The sequence below is a fragment of the Alexandromys fortis genome, unplaced genomic scaffold (genome assembly GCF_014885135.2).
Source record: "Alexandromys fortis isolate MF-2015 unplaced genomic scaffold, M_Fortis_MF-2015_v1.1 scaffold_215, whole genome shotgun sequence".
NCBI classification, from domain to species: Eukaryota; Metazoa; Chordata; class Mammalia; order Rodentia; family Cricetidae; genus Alexandromys; species Alexandromys fortis.
This window is the reverse complement of record NW_026068086.1, coordinates 236,870-263,963: the sequence shown is the minus strand read 5'-3', so window position 1 is coordinate 263,963 and position 27,094 is coordinate 236,870. Positions and strand designations below refer to the sequence as shown.

The 27,094-nt window shown below is 44.4% G+C and overlaps 2 protein-coding genes across 2 annotated transcripts in view; one reads left to right on the top strand and one right to left on the bottom strand.

Moving 5' to 3' along the window:
- Window positions 1–2,441: 2,441 nt before the first annotated feature.
- The window catches only part of LOC126488646 (uncharacterized), a 77,575-nt gene continuing 52,922 nt past the window's right edge, over window positions 2,442–27,094 (bottom strand). The window contains exons 4-5 of the mRNA XM_050122264.1: window positions 17,193–17,522; window positions 2,442–2,714 (exon numbers count right to left, since the gene is read on the bottom strand). Coding sequence (XP_049978221.1) covers window positions 2,442–2,714; window positions 17,193–17,522 — 603 coding nt within the window. The remainder of the gene's footprint in view (window positions 2,715–17,192; window positions 17,523–27,094) is intronic.
- On the top strand, window positions 2,466–26,917 carry Stx11 (syntaxin 11). The gene is made up of 2 exons (XM_050122260.1): window positions 2,466–2,606; window positions 23,106–26,917. Exon 2 carries the CDS (start codon window positions 23,111–23,113, stop codon window positions 23,972–23,974), a length of 864 nt encoding a protein of 287 aa, XP_049978217.1. The 5' UTR covers window positions 2,466–2,606; window positions 23,106–23,110; the 3' UTR covers window positions 23,975–26,917.

Here is a 27,094-nt window from a genome sequence, read left to right as displayed (position 1 = left end):
GACAAAGGAATTGGCCCTTAGGGTTTTTGTTTGATCCAGGCTTTCAGGAGTTGGTGTAAGGACCAGTTAGATTGGGGAGAGCAATTTGCTTTACTGAAACTACCGATTCAAATTTAATCCCATCTAAAAATTACCTAATGATCACGCCTAGAATAATATCTGGGTTCTCTGTGACCCAGTTAAATTGAGACATAAAATTAACAGTGCTTCCTAACGTACCCACACACTTCTCTTGGTCTTTATCTATTCTCAACAGAACCGTGGAGGGTGGAAAAGCCACGTCATGTCACCCGTCGGCTAGAGATTCGCCAGTGTGTCGCATCTCAGTGGAAGCCGGATTGGGACCATGAAGACCCGCGTGCCTCCTCTCCGTCTTTAGCCCACCCTCTGTCACTCTACCCCTTGCACCCCACCTGCGTTGACGCTTCTCCTGGAAGGCAAGTACGTTCCAGCTTCAGGAACTTCTTTACATCTTAACATCTGCACTGTCCTGGGTCCCAAAGGTCCTCATCAAAGTACTCACGGATACTGTTTCCTCCCTCAGAACACACAGCACCCACTATCCTTGTTCTAGTTCTTTCTCAGATAATGAGTACTAGGGATTGTGAGCCAGTGAAAAGACACTTGCCTTCCATGCTTAAGGCCCTCTGTTTACACACCAGCATGAGTTTAAAGCTGTTTTTAGAACAATTTTAGATTTACACACACACACACACACACACATACACAACTGATGCTGCCCCATATATTCTGTTCTTGGTTCCCCTTCTTTTACAATCTTACATCAGCAGGCAGATTCCTCCTGGCTGATAAGCCAGACTCCCTATTCATCGATAACCAATGACCACACTCTAGTCACATTACTCTAGGGTTTTTTTTTTTCATTTCCAAAGATTTATTTCTTTTTATTTTATGTGTATAAATGTGTTGTCCTCACGGACTGTGTGTGGCTGGCACCCACAGAGGCTAGGAAAGGCATTGGATGCCCTGGAACTGGAGTAAGGGAAGATTGTGAGTTACCATGTTGGTGTTGTGGGCGGACTTGGTTCCTCTGCAAGAGCATCAAGTCCAGGGCTGGTTTTTTTTGTTTTTGTTTAACTCTATCTCCCACCTCCCACTGCTAAGAGACCTTTCTCAGTCTCCCGGTCCCCTTCTTTTGTGGCAGGTTAATTTTCCCTCTTTGTTTGTGACCTTTCAACAGCTGTGGATAATATTGGTCAGGCATGCGTGGGCGGGTTGCAAGTGGACCTGGACTTGGGGAGGCCAGAGACAACCTCAGATTCAGTCAGGAACCTCATCATTTACCTCCTTTGAAACCAGGTCTCCGACTGGCGGGGAACTCACTAATGATTCAAGCCTGGCTGGCCCCTCCTTCCCAAAGCTTGGCATGGGTTAGCAGACCCAACATTTTTATGTGGGTTCTGGGGACTCTAACTTAGATCCTCAAGCTAAAGGGCTTTACCCCCGGAGCCACCTCCCAGGCCGGCCCGGAGCTAGAGCGATTTATTTAAAGGGACTTCATTTGGGTTGACCTTCATAACAGGAGTGAAGAGGAGAAAGACATCAGGGGGAAAGTTCCATCTCCACCAGCATTTTAGGAGCACGCATCAGTGTTCCTTCTGACCTTGAGCCCTGGATGAAGTGCATGCCAATTCTGTGTGGTGATAGCTACCTCCCTCCACCCTACTATCTATGGGTGGGTGATAGCCCCTCTACATGGCCCATACTCAGTTTCCACGGCCCAAGCTTCATTTCCAGGAGAACAGAGTTTCTTGAAATTGCTCTGCCTGGGAGATTGTCATTCTGGCCTCGCCATTTGTGGATCTACTTCGTGTTATCTTGTCCCTCCTGTGCTATCTTGTCCCTCAAATTCTTCCGGCTCTGGGCACCCGAGCTCTTTGGTGGTTTCTTAGCGTCGATGCACAAATCATTTGTTGGTCAAGCTGTTTCCCACCTCCTCACTGAACACCCCTTTTCTGTTTCTGAGTTTCCAGTAAGGTGCCAAGAATACTCCTGTGGGTGCCCCCACTGAGAGGAGGCGGGAAGGGGCTGGTGGAAGGCGGGGCTCAGTGTCTCAGTGACCGGCAGCCACTGGTTCAGCCATCCCGCCTGTCCTCTCCGGCGCAGCTCACCCACGCTCAGAAATGGTTTCTAGCATACCAGCCTCGGAAATGCTCGGGACTGCAAATGTCATCTGCACCGACAGGGTTTCCCCGGGGAAAGTCCGGCGGATCCCGCCCTGCCCATCTCTCCATCCCAGAGCGCGAGGGAAGACAGAGGAAGTTCCCGGGTGGTCCACGCCGCCTCTCGCAATATCTAGAGGCAGTTGGGCGGGGAAGGTGGCTCTTGCCTGGGTTCCGGGCGACAGGTGTCGGGGCGGGAAGCGGCGCGCCTAGCGGAGGACGTCCCCGGGGCGGGGCCTGGCACCCAGCTGTGCGGTCTCAGAGCTGCAGGGGCGGGGCCAGCGGCGTCCAGATGCGGTCGGGGTGGAGCAGGGCTCGCACCGCCGCTGAGAAGCGCAGTCGGAGCCGGCGAGAAGCGCAGGGAGCAAGACGGCCGGGACACGCGGCCCCGGTTTTCTCCGGGCGTCCGGACGCCGGATCACGGTTTGTTTTGTCGCGGTAGTCCGCTTGGCTCCCTAACTTTTTTAGCATCGAGGACGCGGGGCGTAGGGCTGGCTGGGGTGGGGGTCGTGCTGACGCAGGGCAGGGATGCTGAGCAACAGCAGGTGGGTTTGGGGTGTGGTTCTCTCTGAGCGTCTAGGTACCTACCTTCAGGAGGAGGGCTTTGGGTTTCTCACTTGGAGCCGAAAACTTTTTAAATGTTTGAGAATATAATGAACGCTTCGTCAGAAGTGCTTCAGAAATTTACGAATGTAGACTGACTTTATAGGGCTACCCGGAGCAACATTTGTTTTCAGTCGCGATGCTGAGTTTTGTTTTATTCTGCTTTATTGAATGGAGGTGCTCTTTTCGGTTTGGTCGCCACTTTCTCAAACACATCAGAAGGAGCACTTCTCGACTTTAACTTGACAGTATGACTCAGGAGCCAGGAAATACAGGAACATAGATATCGCCTTGAAACAGCTCCCACCAAAGACCTTCCGGAGTTGTGTTTAGGAGGGAGACCTGGTGGCTTTGCTCAGGCAACCACACCACGGAATTCTGTCGGCCTTTTGACTCCACGAACATCAGCTGAGACCCGAGTTTTACTTCCTGTGACTCTCTCACTTGTTCGAGCCATTTCTCAGTAGAGGGAGGAGCTGTTGTTTTTACACGGGCATCCAAAAATGAGTCACGAGGCTGCTCTAATTGAGCGACTTATTAGAAGCCTTTGAAAAGTGGGGTTGGATCCCCGGAGTTAGAATACGACCAGGGTATGAGACTGCTGTTGTCAAACTGGGGCAGGCGGTTTAGGGAGTAACTATTCAAGTTCTCAGTTCCCTAAAGCGTCTGGTGGGACAACATACCAGCCAGGATCACTAGGCTGATCTGAGATAACCCTTAAAATCACGCGCGTCGACGCAGAAGCTCAGTAGAAAAGGAGTTTCGTTATCCAATAGTCACTTGGTTATTATTTTCACTACTTGGTAGGAACAGGACATTTAATGGGGTGATTGTAAGTCACTCTGGAATTAACAATATTTCAGATAGTTTTCTTTTACCAAATTAGCGTTTTAGGAAACATACAGAAGCTTTTGAAGAAGGTAGATGGTTCCTGGAGCCAGACATTACGATCAAAGTCTCACAGTGGCTGGATAATAGCTCTTAGAAACAGACTTCACTGTCTAGAAGCTCAGTAGAGACAGGAGTAACTGTGACCCTAGGTGAGCTGAGGTCAGCCCTAGACAGCAGCTACATGGCTATGGTCTGTTCTGGCCTCTTCATCAAGTTCCACGTATACAGTCATGGACACAGTGCTATCCCGGCAGCTAGGGCCATAGGTGAGCAGATTCTTAGGGAAATTCAGCATCACGGGAGGGGTGCTATGAGAAACCTATACCCAAAGGAGTTGCCTCAGTGTGTGTGTGTGTGTGTGTGTGTGTGTGTGTGTGTGTGTGTGTGTTGAAATCTTGAGATTCCGAATGTTCTGGATCATTGGTGGGTCAGCAAGGGGAAGTCGGAGGTCCAGTCCCCTGCTTGTTTTTGCAGGCAGCCTATTTTTCACTCGCTATGTGGTTTAAAGGTACATTAGTGAGACATGACTTTTAAGTGTTTGAATAAACCATGTTCCATGTTACTGAGTAGCTGTGTAAGGGTAAATGCAGTCTGTTTTTACCCCTGGGCAGTTGTGGGCATGCTTAGCAATGTGTCTTTTTAAGAACACCATGACTAATGAGTGGTTCCTCTCTGTAGACCACTAGATCGAAGCAGCTGTCGGCTCATTGGTTTAGATGGTTTTTGCTCCTCATTCTGAGGGTTGGCTTGACCTCAATGACTTTAGTTACCTGCGTTCTGATATATTAAATAGAAGATTCCGGGAATAGTAATATACTTTGATTTACTTTATTTGAGACATGGTCTCATTGTGTAGCCCTGGCTGGGCTGGAATTCACTATGTAGACCAAGCTGACCTAGGCCTGCCGAGTGTTCATCATAAAAGTGTATGCCACCACACTTGGCGGTAAGATACTTCAAGAGAGGGAATGTATTCATGCTGAATTAATCATGCCGTATTAATTGTTCTATTAATTCTTGTTCATCTCTTACTGTGAATAATTTATGAGTTTAAACTTTATCTTAAATATGTGTGTACAGGGAGCCGTGTAATTAAGAATCAGGCTTTCACCAGAGTCTCTTGGGCAGGGTCTGTGAGGATTAAGGTGGACTACACATCCCAGTCCTCTGAGGCGCCTAAATAGTAAAGGACAACAGCTAACTTAAAACAACTTTAATTGCTATATTTCATCCCTCCCTTCACAGCACAGAGTCACGTCTTGTATAAGAAAGAAAAGATAAAGCGTGGTAGGCATTGCGTTCCTGAGCTTTGGCTTGGGCTTGACACATGATGATGTGAAGACACTTTAAACAATGAACCTGCCTGTGGGTGAGGGTTGTCCAGGAACTGGAGGGGTGGTGACCCCGCAGAAGGGACAGCAGCAGTGCCGAGCACTGGAACAGTATTCTGTGGTCAGGAAACTCCAGCTTGTTTCCTAGGAGTGGGCTGATGGGAGGGCAGAGAGATGAGAGTGGAAAGACAAGAGGACAGGATCACAAAGGTCCGAATGCCACATGGGCTCCAGGCCTCCGAGGAAAGAAACAGCATCAGACATGTGACTAGAACAAAATGGTGCTGAGGAGATGGCTCAGGCAGCACGGCGCTTGCCACACAAGCGCCAAGATTAGAGTCTGATCTCCAGCACCCATGTAAGGCAAACCGCTGTCACCTGTGATCTAAGCACTGGGTGAGCAGGGACAGAAGGGTCCCAGGACTTGCCAACCTTCTGGTGTACCTCCATCAATAAGTTCCAGATCCAATGAGAGAGCTTAGGCACCATGTCAACTTCTGACCTTAGGCATGCAGACACATGTGGACCTGCACACACGTGAACATGTGCACCCCACACACACGTGAAGATGTGCACACATATACGTGGATAAACACGAACACATACACACACTCTTAGAACAGATTGGCTGGGAGCTACATGGTCCTTGAGAGATTACTGTAATATTGAGATGAGAGCATGAACAAGGCTAGAATAAAGTGGTACTGAGACAGGGAATTGAAGGAAGGCATTGATAGAACTCACACTGTATTAACATGCAGGATCCCACTGCCTCTTGAGAGCTGGGCAGTGAGGAAGAGGGGGAAGAGGTAAGAAGATGCCTGTATTCCTCATTAGTGACTGGAATAGGAGCCTCCCACCCAAACGAAGAGTTGGTGTGAGCTGAAGGGTGGTGAGGAGCTTAGACATTACTTGGCATGTAAAATTTTACATGCCTTGGGCAAAATTTGGACCAAATAATAACTGGGATTTTATGTCAGTTAGTTTTGTGAACTTGACACAAACTAGAGTCATCTGGGAAGAGGGAGCTTCAACTGAGGAATTTCCCCCATCAGGTTGACCAGCAGGCATATCTGTGGGACATTTTCTTGATTAATATTTGATTTGAAAGGGCCCAGTCCACTGTGGGTAGCACCATTCCTGAGAAGGTGGTCTTGGGTTGTAGTTTAAAAGCAAGCTGAACAAGAAATGGAGAGCAAGCTAGTAAGAAGCATTCCTTCATGATCTCTGCTTCAGTTCCTGCTTTCGGGTTCCTGCCCCAAGCTCCTGTCTACCCATCAGTCATGGGTTATGTCCTAGGACATGTAAGCCAAACAAAGCCTATTAAATTGTTCTTGGTCAGTGTTTTAGCCTAGCAACAGAAACCAAACTACGGTCAATGTATTGAGTGCTTTTGTAGTCTAGGCATTATTCTAGGCTCAATAAATAGATTAAGTATTTTATTTCTCACTGGACTCCTGTGATAAGTTCTCTAACTACTACGAGCAAAGATAATGATTGACAGTATTGGAAATTTATTCCAAGCACCTGATCCATAGTTCCTACATGCTGACTTGTTTTCTGAAGAAACAGATGATTAAATAGCTGCTTAGACTTCAGACTAAACTCAAATTACCATCATTTTTTTTTTATCACAACAATTCTTCCCTGAGCAGGAATAGCTCCAGTCATAATATGAACACTTCATGGCCTCTGTTTTGCTGTGTAGCATCTTTCTCCCGCTTTCCTTTGGAGAAATATGTGATCCATCAAGGAATACAACCGGGGTTACCATAAATTGCTCCAGTGCGGTGGTCTGAGTGAGAATGGCCTCCATAGGTTCGTGTATTTGGATACTTGGTCCCAGTTGGTGGAATTACTTGGAAAGGATTAGAAAGTGTGGTGTTATTGGAGAAGGAATGTCACTGAGGATGGGCTTTAAGGGTTCAAAAGCCTGCCTCCTTCCCAGTTCTCTCTCTCTCTCTCTCTCTCTCTCTCTCTCTCTCTCTCTCTCTCTCTCATCGATCAAATATGAGTTCTCAGCTACAGTTCCAGCTCCATGCCCGTCTGCCTGCTGCCACACTCCCCACCATGGATATAATGGACTAAACATCTTTATGGAAACTAAGAGCCTCTGAAGAGTCTCAGGGCTCCAGCCTCCAGAACTGTTTCTTAAGCACTAAATGTCTATTCAGCTTTTCCTTTTTTTTTTTTTTTTTTTTTTTTTTTTTTTTGTTTTCTTGGTCAGTAGAAAGGCTGACCAGGGGCCTGGGTGCTAATCAACAGGTTGTGGGTCTCATGGTGAAAGAATCAAAAAAAAAAAAGAAAATGAACATAAAAACTCCAAATCTCACACTCGTGGCTTGTGATCTGCCTGTGGGTGCCTATTTCATCTTGGTTGGACAAGTACTTTCCTGCCCCTAACTTGAAGAACCTCATGCAGTGAGCAGACCCTGGTGCACCCTTATCCTCTTGGCATTAGCTTGACAGATGATTCAGTTATGGTCTGCTGAGATCTTGTTTTGTACTTAAGGCATTTGAGTCAATGACATTGGCCCTAACACAGGTATTCTCACCAGCAAGCCGCTCCCCACCAAGTCCATCCCCAACTCTACAACATTCTCATTGTTGGATGACCTGATCTTTTCTGACTTGGGTAAATACTTTGGTTTTTGTTCAACACAGTATTGATTGACCATCTTGACTTTGGGTCCTTTAAAGATACAGACACCAAGCTGATGCTGTGCACAAACTTAACCAAACTCACCAAGTCTAAAGCTCTAAAATGTTCCGACATATGAAACTTGGTTCCTTTCGATGTTTTCTTGCTCTGTGAATTAAATATCTTGACACTTGAGATTTATCGGGAAATCAATAGTCACCTGTTGTATGGAGGACAACTTAGAGCCTTCTTAGACATCTCAACCTACCTGTCTCTTTTAAATTTAGATGTCTGTTTAAATTCCTATGGCTGCCTATGGTTCATTAAGTCCTTCTCGCAATAGAAAGTGAAAGATTTGCATTACTATTTCATGTGCGTTTGTCTTGCTTCCTCAGTTCTGCTGGGAGTTCCCTAAGAGAGGGTCACTGCTATGGTTGGCTTTGGCAGGTTTCCTCAGAGCCCCCCTCTGGCCCCTCCTCTCTTCTAGCCATTCTGTGACTTTTGCTGAAAACAAAAACATCTGTTATCATAAGCATTTGTGGTTCAGTTTCTAGGCCTATGGGTCTTGGAGACTACTGTATGTCATTCAAGTTCTTTATAAGGCTTACTAACTGGTAACTTTTAGTGTGAATTGGTTTGGGGGTTTGGACTCTCTAGTTGAGACAATGATGTGTCTTTAGTGATCACTGAGGGTGTTTTTCTTTTCACTGGGTCCTAAGATACTCGGGATAAAAGTTTCCCAATAAAGTTTTTCTTTTTGTGTACTGGACTGTTCTACACCTCCCTCTGTTCAAAGATGTGAAGCAATATTCTTTACAGAAACTATTGGTTAATAGTGTGAATTTCAGCTTTTTGGAATAATGGAGGAAGTAGGACATGTTCTGGCTTCAGGGTCAGCTCTGAATGGCAGCACAGCCTGCCTCCTCTCCCAGCTTCCTTCCTCACTTTCTGCTCACACCCATTGGGCTAGTGACCCACAATGTGATTTTGGATAAAGTAGGATAGTTCATGAGATGAATTTTGTACTATCGCTACACTGCCCACCTTGTAGCCTTTTTATTTACTATAGCAAACTAAATGAAACAATGTCTTGTTGATATTTCATGGCTCTTTATTGTTGACAGAGTCCTTTCATATGGTGTAACAGCCTGGAAGGACAGAATTGTATTATTACTGCTGTCATTGCCTCTCTCTCCCCAACACCTATTTAAACCTTTGAAAATCCTGAAACAGCTTAGTAAACTTCAGTGTGTAGCCTGAAGGTTATGAATATCAGAATGAATTGCCTAGGCTATTTCAAACAAACAAACAAACAAATAAAAAAAAACCCAAAGAGGTGGAGCAAGAAAGAAGAAGAAGAAAAAGAGGAATGGAAGAAGGAAAGGAGGGAGGGAGGAAGAGAGGAAAGGAGGGGAGAGAGAAAGGAAAGGAGAGAGAGAGGAAAGAAAGTTCGCCCTGGCTTTCTCTCATCTCAGATGCAGAGACATCAAATTCCTTGAAAAGCTGTTCTTGAAGGAAGGTCCCCTTATAGGAATCAGTAACTCTGCAAGGACAGGAAGTTCCAGGAAGGCTTATGCAGAGCAAATGTCAAGGTGCTAGCTGTAAACCCTTAATGACCCTCTAATAGCATGAAAGAGGTAGCTTGGGAAGAAAGATTAAACATTCATAGATGCAAGAAAACACATCGTTTGACTCACAGAAATGGGCAATCATTTTTCTTGGGAGGGGAAGGCACTTGAGAGCATCTTGATTTGGAATCAGATCTTTGCAGGAAACAGTAGTCGTCTGCAGAATAACCTGGTCAGTGAGGGCACTCTGCTGTCTCCTTCATTCCGGAGAAGTCGGGCAGTTGTCATTTCTGTGCCCTCTGTGTGTGCTTCAGGCTCCTGCTCAAGTTATCTCCGCCTCAGTTTCCTCTCCGAGTAAGCCACTGGGAGTTACCTCCAGCCCTATGTTCTCTAAGAAGACTTCATGTTCTCAGAGTTTGACACTCTCCTCTGAGCACCACTGCCTGGTCCTCCTCTACTGTTGAGTTTATTGCCACTGGGAGGTCAAGGACCATCTTTCACCTGTGACTCATAAAAGTGACTGAAAAGAAGCATCCTAGTGACCTTATTTATTTGAGAACCATTTATCAAGGGTCCCCATGTTAGATACTATAGAGAACATTACAAACCCAGCAGGCACGGGCACAGGCACAATCCCCGACCCCATGGAGGTTGCGGGCAAGCAGAACCCAAACAGCAAGAGACTGTGTTGTAAACTGCTCAGCAGGGGAACAAATGGTGAGTATTAGGAAAGAGGAAGCGTGGGGGGTGTCAGTTCATAGACCCAGTCTGAAGTCAGAGAAGAGGTCACAGTCTCAAGACACCCAATTCACACCCAAATCGAAGCCAGGAGGGTGGCTTTTGTTACAAGGGTCGCCTTCGCAGCAAAGGGAGATCTGCTGATTCTAGATTCAGATTGAGATCCCTTCACATGTGTATGTGGGCATGCTAATGCACACACATTTGTACCTGTGTATGCGTGTGTGCATGATTGTATGTGTGTGTGTGTGTGTGCACACGCGTGCACGTGCGTGTGCATGTGCTGGGAGGGAAATGCTGCTGAAAGAGGAGAAAGTGATTCCTCCATTTGAAGAGTGAAATCAATAGGACGGAACAGAGAAGGAACTTTCTGGGTGTTTCACAGAATCGGCTCTGGTTAGAAGTTGGTCTTAATGTCCCAATGTGTAATATACAGTGGCAAAAATCAAAATCAAACAAACAAATTTAAAGCTCCGAAATCCATTATTTTGTGTGTTAGACTTTTAAAAAATTACTTTTAAGAGTATAGGGCTAGCCGGGCGGTGGTGGCGCATGCCTTTAATCCCAGCACTCGGGAGGCAGAGGCAGGCAGATCTCTGTGAATTTGAGGCCAACTTGGTCTACAAGAGCTAGTTCCAGGATAGGCTCCAAAGCTACAGAGAAACCCTGTCTCGAAAAAAAAAAAAAAAAAAAAAAAAAAAAAAAAAAAAAGAGTATAGGGCTAGCAAGATGGCTCAGTGAGGAAGGGCATTTGTCACCAAGCCTAATAACCTGAGTTTGAAGCCCAGGACCCACATGGTAATGAACACTGATACCCACAATCTTCACACAACATGAATAAATAAATGTGAGGCCTGGAGAAAGAGCCCCACAGTCAAAAGCACTTGCTGCTCTTGCAGGGGACCCAGATTTGGTTTCCAGCATCCACATGGCTACCCACAGCACAGCCATTTGTAATTCCAGTTCCAGGGGATCTGACACCCTCTTCTGCACCACTCAGGCACCAGGCATGCACGTGGTATACATACATACATACATACATACATACATACATACATACATGCAGATAAACACTCATGCCCATAAAATAAAAATAAATATATAAATAAATGCAATAGAAATAGCTTTTAAAATAACTTTTTAGAGTCACTATGCTTGGTCTAGGAGTGTCACCTTTGAGGTTTTGTTATAAATGTCCCAAGGGGTGAAGCGCATGCACTCAGAGCTGTGTCGATTCTGAATTCTCATCTGTGAACTTGGCTCCCACACAGGGGAGAGAGGTTGCAATACCTGTGTTGCAATTGGTAACCTCCTCCCAGCTTTGCAGCTCATGATGGCTCCTTCCTTTTTCTTCTCTTCTGGCCAATTGTTGATCTTATTATCCTGCTGACTTATTTTTCCTCTGCTTTTACAAACTTATCTGAGGACAAGAAAAGTGAACTTGTGATTTTTTTATTTATTTACTTTTTTAGCTATTAGGATTTAATATTTAAACTGCAAATCATTGTGTATTGCTTGCTTTTCTGTTAATTTTCTGTTGTAATAAAACGAGATCAAGAGAAATTTGAGGAGAATTTATTTTGTCCTTGAGTTGCAGAGGGTTAGAGCCCAGGATAGCAGAGAAACTTGGCAGCAAGCAGCAAGTATGGTGGCTGGAACAGGAAGCTGAGAGTTCACAGCTTGAATCTTGAGCACACAACAGAGAGTGTGAATTAGTAGGAGGCAGGGCGTTTTACTCTCAAAACTCTCCCCCAGAGACATACTTCCTCCACCAAGGAGACATCACCTAGACCTCCCTGAATGGTGGTGCCACCATCTGAGGATCAAGTGTTCAAATACCCAAGACTATGGGGGTCATTTCTCACTCAAATCACCGCACATTGTTAGTATTTTTGATCCATAAATCATATTTGTGAGTTTGTGTGGTACCTTGTGACATTAAATAGACATGTGCAATGTGCATGATTAAATCAAGCTAGCTAATATGCCCAGCATTTTGTTTGCTTCCCTCTATGACATAAAGCGTAGACATAAATTTGAAATTTAATTCCTTATTTCTTGAGTGGGTGGAGGCCAGAGACAGACAGCATGTGTCTTCTACTGTTTATTCTCTACCTTAATTTTAAAATTTATTTCTTATTGTTGGGGAGTTTCATACATAAATATAATATGTTTTATTTTTTTCCAAAAGAATGAAATACTTTTTAGATGATAAAATGTGCTCCTTAAGAAATCAAATTATAGGCACATCAACTTGTCGTCAAAGGTTAACAGCTGAGACTGAGAATGTTCTGCCTAGTCAGCATGTCTTTGTTGACATCGAACTGGACAATTTCTCAAGTTATGAATTGCTCTTAACTGAATTTTGGGAGCTGTGGACATTTGTGTATCTGGCTCACTGACAATCACCTTAATATTCCACACTGCTGTCCTCAGCATAAACAAGTGAACATTTTTCATTTTCATTGCTTCAGTTTAGTCTTAGTGCTGAAAGCACAGACAAAGCTTGTATTTTTATTTCTTTTATTTTGAGCTAAGTTGCTAAGTCTAGCTAGCACCTTGTTATTCTCTTCCTGTTGTGCGGAGATTTCCAGTTATATGTCCTTACACTTGATTTTCTTTCCCTCTGGGATTTCTCCAGACTGTTACCATTATTCTAATGGGAAGATAAAGATTTATGATTTTTTTTACTTGTGTTTCTTTTATTGATTTTGCATTTTTAAATCTATAATTTCCCGAGACATATTAGAGAGTTTATGGTAAAGTTACAGAGAATTCAGTATGTGCCAGCCAATTATGGCAGCCTGATTAGTTTAAATTCTTATTATTATTCTGATATGCGTGTGATCACTTACCAGTTCTCTGTATGTAATTGCGATGTTTCTCAGTATTTTATTCATCCCTTTGTCTATATTTTTAGATTAAAAAAATGATATTTGCTTTTATTATTGTTTTATGATGTCATGTTAGCCAAGACCTCTTTTACTTTCTATTACTGTATTTTTGATTTGTATAAAAAGCTTAAGTGTTCATTAGTTGAGGATTATTTGTTTTATTTTGTGTGTGTGTGTCACATATATGTGTGTGTGTCACATGTGTGTGTTCCTCTGAGCACCTGGAAGCTGGAGATCAAACTCAGGCACCGTTCCAAAGGTATATTCTATTTGTTTTTTGAACCAGGCCCCTCACTTGTTTGGAAATTCCTGATTAGCATGGTCGACTGGCCAGCCAACTCCTGGGTCCACCTGTCTCCGCCTCACCAGAGCCAGGGAACAAATTTGTGCCACCAGGCCTGGTTTTTTGTTTTTGTTTGTTTCTTTGTTTTTATGTCGATTTGGAGAAATGAACTCGTCACTCCACTGACTAAGCCATCACCCCAGCCCTGTGAGAGTTACTTTAGGATCATGGTCTCAACTTTCCCGTTTCCATGTCCTTGTCACTGTGGAGGCAGAACATGAATTCACTGTACTCCTGCCTCGGCCTCCCCAGTGCGGAGATCACGCGTGTGCATACCACAGCTGGCCTGGGTAATTTTCATTTTCAGGTTTTTAATTTAAAGCCTTGTGGGAAGCTTGGGTTTATTGCAATCAAAACTTAACACGTGAAGACTTTCTGATTTTCTCGTAAATGTGTTTAAGGATTTATTCTGGAGTGGAATCTACCCAGAGTCAATGTCAGAAAGAGGCACACTCAGCAGGAAGACAGTTTCTGAATTCTCTTTCACCTTCCTTCCTTCCTTCCTTCCTTCCTTCCTTCCTTCCTTCCTTCCTTCCTTCCTTCCTTTTTCTTTTCTTTTTTTCCATCTTTTCAAGACAGGGTCTTTCTATAATGCCGCCCTGGCTGTCCTGGAACTATCTACGTACACCAGACCAAACTGGCCTTGAACTCACAGCGATCTTCTTGCCTCACCCACCTGAGATTGGGAGTGTGTGCCACCATGCCTGGCTCTTGTGAAGTCTTCATCCCCCCTACACTAGCCCAAAGTCAAAGCGTCCGCCTTCTGGTTGGTAGTTGCATTGCAGAAGCAGTCTTCCCCTTTCGTGCCTCCCAGCTCCCCTCTGTCCTTCCCTTTCTTCTCCCCTTTCACGCCCCTTCTCATTCTGACCTTCAGGAAGGATGTTGATTGAGTGTGCTGTAAGGGCACAGTGAGCTGATGAATAGCTAGAATCCCACCTACAACTTCTTTGTTTTTGTTTTTCCAGTACTAGGGATGAAACCCAGGCCCCTGCACATGCTAGAAAACCACTCTGTGACTGAAATGTACCCCTGCTGCCTTTCTTGAGATGGGGTCTCATTTACTTCCCAGTCTGCCCTTGAGCTCAGTCTTTAGCTCAAGCAGGCCTTGAACTTATGATTAGCTAACCCCTGCAAAAATAGGTAATAGTATGTCTATGTCTTTCTTTTCTTTTTTAATTTTTATCAAACTTACATATTTGAGGAAAACCAATTAATTCCATTAAACATGTAATGAAAAAAACCCAGTTCTTCTTTCTCATTTCCACCAAACTCAACCACACCCGACCCCCTGAGGTGTGTGTCTTCAATTTCCAAACAGCGTACCTCTATCACAATTTTCTGTTTTTTTTTTTTTTTTTCAGTTTTAGGCATTGCTAGTGCCCTAGCCCATTTCCCCCTTTCTCTATCAAGACATGCACACCCACCCCCAGTACAACTCTTCATGATTTAAGACTGATCAATATTCAGTGATTAATATTATGAGCACACTAATTGAAGCAGAACCTTGTATTATATCCTGATTATGTTCTGAAACACACTGTATGGTCTGTTTTCCAGATAGTTAGTTACTCCCCCCCCCCCCCCCCCTCTTCTCCATTTCCGCTAGCAGCATAGCCACGCCTCCCCTTGTGATCGGTTTGGCTTCGTTTCGCGCCTTGTTCTAGTCTCGTTAGCTTGGCTTTCTTTCCAAATATGCAACTCCAGATTGTCTAAATCTCCTCTCAGATGATGATCCCCCTGGAATTCTGATATCTTCATCTTCCTGCCCAAGCCCACAGGCTCCTTCCTCATCTGAAGACAGTTTTTCAGTCAGGTGTCCAGTTGCCAGTTTAAACCTTTCCTCTGTCACCCCACTCCGGGGGGCTCTTGCTGTACAAGCCTGAGGACCTGACTTCGGATCGCTGGCACCTACGTGGAGAGCCAGGTATGGCAGCTCGGGTCTATGATCCCACACGAAACAGGCAGAGAAAAGAAAACCCCAGGGGCTTGCTGGTCAGGCAGCCCAGCTGAATCATTCCAAGTTCGGTGAGAGACCTTGTCACAAACAATAAGATGGAAAGTGATGGACACACGGGCACATGGCATGTTATCAGGGCTCAGACTGGCTTACACACGTCATGCATGATTCTTTCACAGCCTCGGAAGTGTGTGGAACTGGAAGAACCACCTTGAGATGCTTGAACATAAAAGCCCATGTGACCATTCTCTTTCTTTCTAGAATTTTCTTAGCTTTTCAGGGTTGCCTTCATCATTCTTCGTTTTATTTAGTTTTACCTGCATAGTTTACGAAAAAAAAATTGTTGGTGGAATGTTCTGCATGTTTTTTTCTCAGTGGCTCTGTGGGATGTCCCTATCCAGAAGAAACTTCCCAGAATCCTCTGCTTTACCAGAGAAATGTGCTCCACATCATAGCTCCAGGGTTGGTGCAGATTAAGGTCCCATGGATCTCAAGAACCGATGAAAGCAGATAGCAAAGACAGAGTGTTTATTCTTTCTTGTGTAAAAGCTCCTCATGGAACAATCCACTGAGTCCTCTCCCAACACTGAGGTCTATATTCATTCATGGGAGAAGGGAGCTAACAAGGAAAGGCGACCAAGGCGGGCTTGAAAGGCCCCAGTCCCTTAGGAATTGCATCCCTTTCTTGGGAATCCCCCCTGTGTACCTACTGGGACCCTGGAAGCTGAGGAATCCCAGAGGAGGGCCATCAGTGGCACAGGTGGGATCAGAACATGACTTTACGTAACAGCCAGGACTGAACCTTCAATGTCTAGATAGGGGATTCTAAGTAGACCCCTGGGTCTGAGGACAATTCTTTTGTCACCTTAACATTCTGAAGGATGAGTCTGGCCTCATCAACTCCTGACAGGTTTTAGAGACTTAGTTAAACTCCCACTAATTTCAGTTCTTTTTAGTTCGGTGGTGAGAAACCGCTCTGGTTCAGGTTTTGCTGACACTGTGTGGTAGACAGTTGGAAGGTTGGTCTGTACCCGCCGGCTGCTCTTTACTTGGGTGAGTTGAACAGTAGAATTGAGGGACACTCAAAACTACCCACTTCCATTCCAAAACTGGCTCTTCAGGTTCTCCAGATAGATCTCTTATCAGACTGAACCCTGGCCAAGGTTAAAGCTACCGGGTATCTCTGTGCTGTCCTGTGCAGCATGGGCAACATGACGCTGCTCCCTGGCTCCTGTGCTGCAAGGGCAGTGTGACTACAGTTTTCGACAGGAAAGACACAACTATCCACCCATTTGTTAAGAAATGTGTGATTCTTGAAAAGCGAATGCTTCTGCTTTATATAAAATTTTAGGTAATGAATGAATAGAATATCATAAACATGATGTGCAGTTAGAAATATATACTTTAGGCCATGATCATCAAATATTATGATCATCAAGACAGTTATTTGGAATATTGCTTATATTTTCATTTCAAATTATAACAGATTTTCATTTGAAATGCATGAGAATTTACTTTCCATAAATTATGAATTTTCTATGATTCCTATTAGCTTCCAAAACTGGGATTAAAAAAAAAAAAGTACACTTGGGAGGCACAGAGCAACCCAAAGACGGTTGGATCAGTGAGTATCTTAACAATAAAGCACCCCTAGTAGTTATTAGTCATTTCTTATGTTTGTGAGGGTAGCATGAATTGGCCAATATAAACCTTCCACGATTAGCAACCCCTGGATGGACTTCCCTTGGTCGTGTCCAGGCTCAGTCATTCAGCCCCTCTCTTCGCGTGGTCCCAGTCTCTCTCCAGCTTCCTCACAATGTCCCCCGTGGGAAGTGGCGGCAGTCAGAAATTTCATAGATACGTAAATTGTCAGACTTACACAGCAAGTCTTTTATCCACGGGGCAATCTCACTTGCCTAAAAATTAAAAGGGACACTTATTTAAATTTTAAAAATTAATTTTAATATTTACACATTTTAAACTAGAAGGGAATTACACAACTCTTCTTTCTCATCCCCCCCAGTACCTTCCCTCAATTCCCACCCATGTCCCCTCCACTCCAAAGCTTATAGTCTTTTTCTTTATTATTGCTACATCTGTGTGTGCATATGTATATGCATAATAGGTATCTGCACAGTATAGAAATAGAACCTGCTGAGTCCACTTTTGGTTGGTTGGGCATGTTTTCAGGGCTGACCAGTGTGTTGGATAACCAGTAAGGGAGATTGTCCCTGGAAGGGGCTGATCCTCCGTCTCTCGGCAGTCAGTGGTTGCCTGTATAGCTCTGTGTTTGGGGATGGTACCCCACGAAACTGTCCCCTTTCCATGCTCCTCCATGTTGCCGTGGTTCTGGTCTTGTTTGTGCGGCCATATCTAGGAGAGAGTTTCACAGCAAACACTTTTAGCACTCTTCTATCCCTATCCTTTATAATTATACTCCCTCTCAATAAAGCATCATTAAACTCTCATATTGTGCATTGAATGCACCCTCCAGAAAGGTTAAATATGGTTTTGGCAAATGCACTTTTTAAAAAAACCAACCCTATTTGGTTTTTCTTTTCTTTTTTTTAAATTACCTTGAGAACAACAAGAAAGTATTTTAAGTTTATAATCTCTAAAAGATAAAAGAATACTTTCTTGCTAAATGCTGGTGGCACATGCCTTTACTCCCAGCACCCAGGAGGCAGAGGTGGTCCAATCTCAGTTTGCTACACATTGAGTTCCAGAGAGCAGTCAGGGCTGCACAGAGAAACCTTGTCTCAAAAACAAGCTAAAACAAAAGGATACCTTCTTCCTTTTTGGTATGCCCGCTTTTAAAATCAAGAAACAGAGCAGAACATCCAGGATTACTCAGTTGAGTGAAATGATTCTTAATGCATTTGAGTCAACGGGTTGGGGGAAGAGCCTGTGTTGTCTTTTAAGGGTGTGTTCTGATGGGTGAGCTTAAAACAACCACGAAGCTACTGTGACAGAGTGGAATGTCCTGTTCCCAGCCAGATGACTGTGCTGTGGGGGTGGCTGGGCAGGAGTAAGTGGTTGAGCAAGCTCTATACAGGGCGATCACAGCTGAGCAGGCCGTGACCTCATCAAGCGTGGGTAGGGCTGTGCCTTCTGCCAGCCAGGCAGTGTACCCCAGTGTGGGCCGCACCCACCAGAGAAGCAGTGCTATAGGAGCTTTTCCCAGGGTCTCCTATGGTCCAGCAAACACCTTTTGATCTGTAGCTATCGTCTCCTTTAATAGTTATTTAAAATTTACTATAAGCCCCAGGCCTAACAGCTGGATGTCACAGAAGCTGAAATAAGAGCTTGACCACTATACAAAAGTGACTGTTTATGCTCTCTTGGGGACAAGATCATTTCTGCTTCTTCCATAGTTAGATACAGCAAATACTGTCTAAATGTGTTCTTAAGTTCATATTGAAAGGAAAACATTAAACTTCCTGAACTTTGAGCATTGTGGTAATTTGAATGCCATTGTCCTCCATAAACTCACAGGGAAGGGCACTATTAGGAGGTGTGGTTTTGTTGGAGGAAGTGTGTCACTGTCGGGGTGGGCTTTGAGGTTTCCTATGCTCAAGTTAACACCAGGGTCTAGTCCACTTACTGTTGTCTTCTGATCAAGACATAGCCAACGCCATGTCTGCCTACACTCCACTATGCTCTCTGTCATGATAAGAATGAACGAACCTCTGAACTGTAAGGCAGCCCCAACTAAATGGTTTCTTTATAAGAGTTGCCATGGTCATGGTGTCTCTTCACAGTGATAGAAACGTTAACAAAGACACACATGAAAGCAGAATGAAGTCTGAAACCCGTGTTTATCATAAGTGTACGTTTAGAAAGGACTGTAGGATTTGTTTCCCTCCCATCTTCTCCAGTTCCCCTCTCAACAAACTCCCCATGGTCCAATCTGAACCCCTCTCTGCTCTGCGTTCTGCGCATCCATGACTGATTCCCCTCACCACAGGTCAAAATACGTGTAACATATTGCTGTGAAGCCAGGAAGGATTTTATTTGTTGGTATTAGGCAACATTTCCTTGATGTATAAATTGGTTTGTCATACCAAGGTATGACAGTTCGAATGGCTTCTAGGCCTTTCAAGTTTGCTGACCACAGTCTACCAAGGGCAGCTAAGAAGGGAGCCCAACTTAAAACCTTCAAAGTTACCTAAACAACCATACATTATGGGTTGGTTGGTTTTTTGTTTGTTTGTTTGTTTGTTTTTACAATTCAGCATGTAGTACTCCGGTGTGAACTTTGGAGATGGCAGCTAATGCCTGCCAAAGGGCCTGGACACTCCCTCTGCCCTTCCCTTTTCCTTACAGGTTAAGGACTTGTACCTTTAAATGCTTTTAGATCTTTACTGGTTGAGGACCTATGGTGTCCGGTGGTGAGATTCTAAACACAAGTCACTCTGTGAACATTTTGATGCCATCTTCAAGGTGCTTTGGACTCTGCTTTGCTCTCCACGCTGAGAACAAGGTGGTCTCTTCCCATAGTTCTTTCCAGCTTCAGAGGAGCAGTAGAGAGCGTATGACCTAAGGACAGAGTACTAGAAATCTGAGATGTGCGACTCTTTCCCTTTGCCAACAATTTCCTTCCATGATAATGTTTTGCAAGGCTTGGTCAAGACTCAAGGAAAGCATCGATGCTCTCTTCTTGTTGTGTCCATCAGAATGTATTCATTTTGTCCACCCACTTCTTGGAGAGTAGAATGCACTGAACACTACCTTAAGCAGATGGATGTGGCTCCCATTCTGTGCTACTGAGTTAGCGTACTTCCTCAGGGAACACGGAATGTCAATCTGACAGTCACACATAGATTATTACAACTAATCATCAATCTATGTGTAGCTCATGAGATTATGGAAAATACAAAACAGCAAACGGAAATAATAGTGACAAGTCATGTTATCCCATGACTCAAGGAAAACACTCTGACGCATCTTGCTCAAGTCTGGTTCAAATAGTTGTGTGGGACTGCCTCAGTTTCTCCCTAGTTCCCTTTCCTACCCGAGAGAACTTGTGCGTTCCATCTCATTAGACGGCCTTCTACACTCTGTGACTTACGGAGTAGCCAGTAAGTCGCTCAGCATTCGGTGCCTCGAAGCCATTTCCGAATTTCTGCAAGTTTAATGTGGTGGTGGGAATATGCGTATTTCACAGACTCCACACATCTTCCCATCTGTCCTCAGAATAAACACCTACTTGAAAAGCTTTCAGTATGTGTTGCTGAGCTGTCCTCATGGCTTCTACCCATGTTTCCTCTTTCCAGCATTTTCTTTAAAAGTCTCAGGATCCTCTATTACTTTTAAATGTTTCCTGATAACTTGGTGGGAGCAAAGGGACGGGAAAAAAGAGGCTGGAGAAATGGCTTAGTAATTAAGGCCACATACAGCTCTTGCAGAAGACTGGGTTTCAGTATTAATCTTATGTTTATATGTCAGTTAAAATTAATTAAAAATAATTAAGCTATAGACATCTTAGACCATTATCTGCCTCATAATTTCTCCCCAAGTCTTTCCGCAGGCTGGATCTTTTTACTGTCCAGTCAATTATTCTGCAAGGAGAATGACATTCACTGTCATTGAGAAAGCCTGGTATTGACTTTACTCGCCAAAGGACAGAAATGACATTTTAAGCAGGAAAACGTGTTTTATTAAGAATTACCATTACAGAATAGAATTTCTACTTGGCTTACATAGATAAAGTTTTTGGAAGCTGGGAGGCCATGGCCAGTGCTCACCATTTCTCCGTGGTTACTAATCCAGATGTCCACCCTCCGTCAGCACTGCTGTATGGCACTAATTATGTCAACCTGAAAGAAGCCTTTGAGATCAAGTCCTCTGCGTGATTGTGGAACTCTTGGGAGCTGTGCTTTGTCACAGACTATGTCCTAGGAACAGGTTTTTTCCTAACCAGAAAGCATCATATATAAGGGCAAACTAGCCCCAACTCACATTTTCACTCCACTCAAAATGTGTATACTTAGGAAACATGGTTTTGTCTTAACAACGAATTTGTACCAACCTCGCAAAAGGGGCAATGTTTCTGCTGCATTATGTATATATGAGACTATGTTATATTATTGTCGTAATTTCGTATGATTCAAATTTTTTGTATAAATGGTTTTTGATTGTGAAAAAAATGTCAACAATGCTTACCATTAGAAAATGATATTGGGAAAAGGAGCTAAGAAATCTCCTTAGAGAAATCTTTTTCTTCCCCTCTAGTGGGGTCTGGCTGTGTTGCCCGGGCTGTGCTACTGGAACTCATAGGCTCAAGTGTTGATCCTGCCTCAGCCTCCCCGGCAGCTGATCAACAGGTGGACACCTCTGCACCTGACTTTGATGTCCAAATTTTGTTTTGCATCACTTTATTAGAATTGCCTTTATTTTGGTGTTAATTTACTTCAAACAGGTTTTGCTTTGGCATTTATTTGTGTGTGTGTGTGTGTGTGTGTGTGTGTGTGTGTATGTGTTCCTGTGTGGGAGGGTGCATGTGCAGGAGTGTGTGCAAGCATGTTGGTATCTTCCTAGGTCGCTCTCCACCTTATTTTTAGAAACAGAATCTCTTGCCAAAGTTAGAGCTCCCTGATTTGTTTCGCCTGACCGGCCACCAAGCCCTGAAGAGCCCTCTGTGCAATCCCAGCGCTAGGGTTACAGGTGTACACGGCCACATCCACTGTTTCTATAGGGGCTCAAGATCAAACAGATCCTCTGAGCCATCCACCCAGCACCTTTACAGCATTAGTTTTATTTATTTATATATCTGTTTACTTATTTATTCATTTAAGACAGGGTCTCACTACGTAGCCCTGGCAAGGGATGGAACTCACCATGTAAACCAGGCTAGCCTCAAATTTATAGAGATATACCAGTCTTTGCCTTTGGATCAAAGGTGTGCACCGCCATGCTCACTCATCTCTTTTGGTTTTATTTCGTATGTGTGTCTGTCTGTCTATCTCTGAGTGCAGTTGATCATGAAGGCCAGGAGAGAGTATTGGATCACCTGAGTTATGGGTAGTTGTGAACCAGCAGACATGAGTGCAGAGAACTGAACTCAGGTCCTCAGCCAGGGCAGAACCTCACCCTTAACCACTGAGTCATCATCTCTCGTGCAGCCTGTGACGTCAAGTGTACTTTACTTTTTTTTGTTTTGTAACTCTGACTGTCCTGGAACTCACTCTGAAGACCCGGTTGGCCTCAAAACTCAGAGATCCACCTGCCTCTGCTTCAAAATGCTGGGATTAGAGTTGTAGCCACCATGCAGACTAAATAAGCCAACTTAACTTTTAAGAGTTGTTCTAAAGTACAAGGGAGGGATGTTTAACAGTGACAGGGAAAAAAATTGAGAAAAATTAGTGTCTGTCACAAAGCCTAGTACATTGTCTTTATTAAATAGTTTGCAAACATTTCTGGTCCCCCTTCCCCTTGTATCTGTGTGTCTAATTTATTTATTTATTTATTTATTTATTTATTTATTTATTTATTTATTTTCTTCGAGACAGAGTTTCTCTGTGTAACTGCTCTGGTTGTCCTAGAACTCACTTTGTAGATACAACTGGCCTAGAACTCAAAGAGATCCTCTTGCCTCTGCCTCCCCAGTGCTGGGAATAAAGGTGTGCACCACCACCACCAAGGCTCATGTGTCTAATTCTTGATGGAGAAACAAGAAATAAGAAAAAAAGTTAATTCCCAAAGCAATCTAAACTTTTAAATTAGTGGCTGAGTTGAGGGTGCCTGTGTCTTTGGAGTACATTGTGTAGAGGCTGTGAAATACAGCCAAGAGCCTGAGTCTGAGCCGTATGTCTCGACTTGTATGTGAAATGGCACGGGCCACTGAGCCCCTTGATGCACCCAGGGAAAAGGAATGAGTAGCACTGAGGTTCAGTCCCTCTTATTGAAAAGATCTGACTGTCGCTAGAGGATTCTGACTGCTGTCTCTACTTGTAGGCAAAATGAAGGATCGGCTCGCAGAGCTTCTGGAGTTGTCTAGGAGCTATGACCAGCAATTCCCAGACGGGGGCGATGACTTTGACGCTCCCCACGAGGACATCGTGTTCGAGACCGACCACATCCTGAAGTCCTTGTACGGGGTCATCCAGGACATCCAGGATGAAAACCAACTGCTGATGGTGGACGTGAAGCGCCTGGGGAGGCAGAACGTCCGCTTCCTCACGTCCATGCGACGCCTCAGCAGCATCAAGCGAGACACCAACTCCATCGCCAAGGCCATTAAGACCCGGGGCGAGGGCATCCACCAGAAGCTTCGCTCCATGAAGGAGCTGAGCGAGCAGGCAGAGGCCCGGCACGGCTCGCAATCGGCGGTGGCACGCATCTCGCAAGCGCAATACAGCGCGCTGGCCCGCGCCTTCCAGCAGGCCATGTACGAGTACAACCAGGCTGAGATGAAACAGCGCGACAACTGCAAGATCCGCATCCAGCGGCAGCTGGAGATCATGGGCAAGGACGTGTCGGGCGAGCAGATCGAGGACATGTTCGAACAGGGCAAGTGGGACGTGTTCTCAGAGAACCTGCTGGCCGATGTGAAGGGCGCGCGGGCTGCGCTCAACGAGATCGAGAGCCGCCACCGCGAGCTGCTGCGGCTGGAGGGTCGCATCCGCGACGTGCACGAGCTCTTCCTGCAGATGGCTGTGCTGGTGGAGAAGCAGGCGGACACGCTGAATGTCATCGAGCTCAACGTGCAGAAGACCCTCGACTACACGGGCGAGGCCAAGGCGCAGGTGCGCAAGGCGGTGCAGTACAAGAAGAAGAACCCCTGCAGGACCATCTGCTGCTTCTGCTGCCCCTGCGTCAACTAGCAGCTGGTTTGGACCTTCACCACCTGTGCCCTGAGGGAAATGTGTTCAGGATGCCAGCCAAAGGCATCCCGCACTGGGCCAATGGAGAGGGTCCCAATGCCTGCAGAATTCAGAGCATAAAGAAAGAACGTTGGGGTCAGGAGGCAAGATTTGGGATCTGGCACTTGCCTAGAAAGATGGTTGTTAGTTAGCATCCTATGGTTCGTTAATGCAGGCAGATTACCAATGGAGTTGTGTGGCGTCATTATAAGATACCTAGCACTCAGCATCACAGGGAGGCGCTAATGCCGTTACTAAGGTCAATTTCATGAAGACTAAAAGAGGAAGTCCAATTACTATATACATAATAGTATGAGCACATTGTCAAAATTCGTCTTCGTTTATCTTCTCTGGAAAGTTCCTTGGTGCTATTCGATTTTGAGTGACATTCACTTGAGTATTTCTTAGTTCAATTTCGAGTAGCATTGACCTGTGGAAAACTGGATTTCATTCACTTCTGATTATTTATTTATTTTGTGTGAGCCTTGCCTATGTGGAAACCTTCCCTCGGTTCTCTTCTGCCACTTATTAAACCACACCGAACATACACGGTTTCCTTATTTCTCACACCTTCTGTACCTCCCGCCAGAATATATATGCACATACACGCACGTCCATATATTTGTATATATTCATATATATGAATAATTTTTGAAATATTTTAAGCACCAAATATTGAACAATCACTCAAATCGAACTTTTTTATCACTCACGTTTTATATTTTTCCACAGATAACATTTATTTAAAATTTATCTTTGTACTGAATTTCATACGATATATGTTTATATTGTAAACTAATATCCACTCATTTTTGTACATAATGGCCAGCTGGATTAACTTTGCTTTGGGAAATTCTGTATTTAAATAATAAGAACACTGTTTGGTCAGTGCCAAGTATCGCTTTGACTGTCGTGAGTGTATTTCATCCCCGACTGCATGGCCCACCGTGGGTCAGACTTTATTTTGAACAACTGTATGCTGCCATTCGTGCAGATAAGTGGGAAAAACATGCGACACTATCAGAGGTACTAAAATGACGTTCTTGGGAATAATAATTCATCTTACTATGAACCTTTCCTTGCATGTGTTAAAGCAGAGAGCCTTAAAGTGAAACATTTTTTTCAAATAAGCGTAGTCCACATGACACTATAGCTATCTTTTTTCTATATTTACATCATGACCTATTGAAGATAACTTATTTTTTTTCAACTATTTTTTAAATTATGGTTAACCCCCCCCCCCAAACCCCACTCCCTACCCCACCGCCGCTAACTACAGTGTGTGCATGGAACTCTCAACAAACGCATTTCCGTCAGGGCGCTCCGAGTTAACAGTAGTTTTACACTCAACTAGGTGGTGAAACTTTTTCAGGTTTTAGAGATTTGCTTTCACTTCAAAACTCGGAGGTGACATTCCAGACCATGATCACACATCCCTCCCGTATGTCTTCTGAACCGACTCTGAGTGCCTCTTACACATTCTTAAATACAGGAGTGATTTTAGTTGGGAGTTGTCTATCTTGAGCTCTAAGGAGGAAGACAGTTTTATTTTTACTTGTTTGTTTGTTTTCAAGACAGGGTTTCTCTGTGTAACAACCCTGGCTGACCTTGAACGTGCTTTGATACCAGGCTGACCTTGAACTCACAAAGATCCTCCTGCCTCTGCCTCCTGAGTGCAGGGAGTAAAGGCAGGTGCCACCACTACCCAACAAAGGTAAAGTTTTAAAAGAGAAAAGGAGCAGGAGCGCTTTGGGGCTTGCTGGTCTATGAGCAAGAAAAACTAGCCCTGTGAGTAATTTCACTTTGATAGTTCAGTATGAGAACCATACAATCTGAGCCCCACCTGGTTCTTCTTAAACTTGCCCAGTTTCTTTATCACTACTGGGATGTTCCCTTTCTCTAACGAAGAGGGGGAAGTGTCCACATGGGCCCAAGGCCCGAGTTTTTATTGTAGAGAAAAGAGTCTGTCTATAGAGACTAGCTATTCTTTGCAAGAAGGAACAGTCCATAAATTTAACTTGTTTGAACTCTGAAAGAACTTTCTTTCTTTCTCTCTTTCTCCCTTCCTTCCTTCTGTCCTTCCCTTTTTCCTTCTCTTTCTCCCATTTTTAGAACCATTATGCAAGTAAATAACTTTCTGTGTCTGCATAATTTTTTTTCTGAGACAGAGTCTCACTCTATAGTCCCAGCTGGCTTGGTACTCACTATGTAGGCCAGGCTGGTCTTAAACTCACAGAAATATCTTCCTGCCTCTGCCTCCTGAGTGCTGAGAATAAAGTAATGTTCCACTGAACCTGGGTAGAGCACTTTTTTCCTAATTAATCCTAATGATAAAGCAGTTTTCACCGTGATAACTATTCTAATCCTGTTTTCTTCTAGTCGACTGTGCTGTTCCGTTCCGTTCTGGTATTCTATTCTATTCTGATGGATCTGTTCCATCCTAATCTATTCTAATGGCTCTATTCCATTCTCTTCTTCTCCTATTTCAATATATTCTATCCCATCCCGACAGATCTGTTCCATTTCATTCTACTTCTATTCTATCCTAATCATATCCACAAGAAATCAGTTAAACACGGTTTGGCAAGGACTTGTCCCTGGGGTTCTTCCCAACACATGAGTCATAGACTCCATGAGGAGCTCTCTGGAAAGAGATCAAGGCTGGAGCACAGACCTCAGAGGAAGACATCAGTTACCTCTCCCATATCCTCCATAACACCCCCAGGCTGCCCAGGAACTGTCAGTGAAATGCCAGCTTTGCCTTTGGAAAGGGTGCTCAGTCCCTGAGAGATGCTACGGGGTTAGTTCCTCCCCCTTGATATTCACTTGGCAGACTCTGAAAGGTGACACTGAACAAGACCTTACGGTGATGCTACAAACTTCAAACACTAGTGCCATGTTGTGCATAAGAGAAGAATACGGTCGCAATGAAACATCTTAAGAGCAGAAGATGGGCCCAGTGAGATTCTCAGCAGGTAAAAGGACTTACTCACCTCAGAGTTTGGCGACAGGAGCTCCATTCCTAGAGCCCACCTGGCAGAGAAGAACTGACTCCTATGGGGAGTCTATGTATATATGTGT

Bases quoted from the DNA above. Each gene is read 5' to 3' on its own strand.
- Stx11 (XM_050122260.1), top strand. From the start codon at position 23,111: ATGAAGGATCGGCTCGCAGAGCTTCTGGAGTTGTCTAGGAGCTATGAC.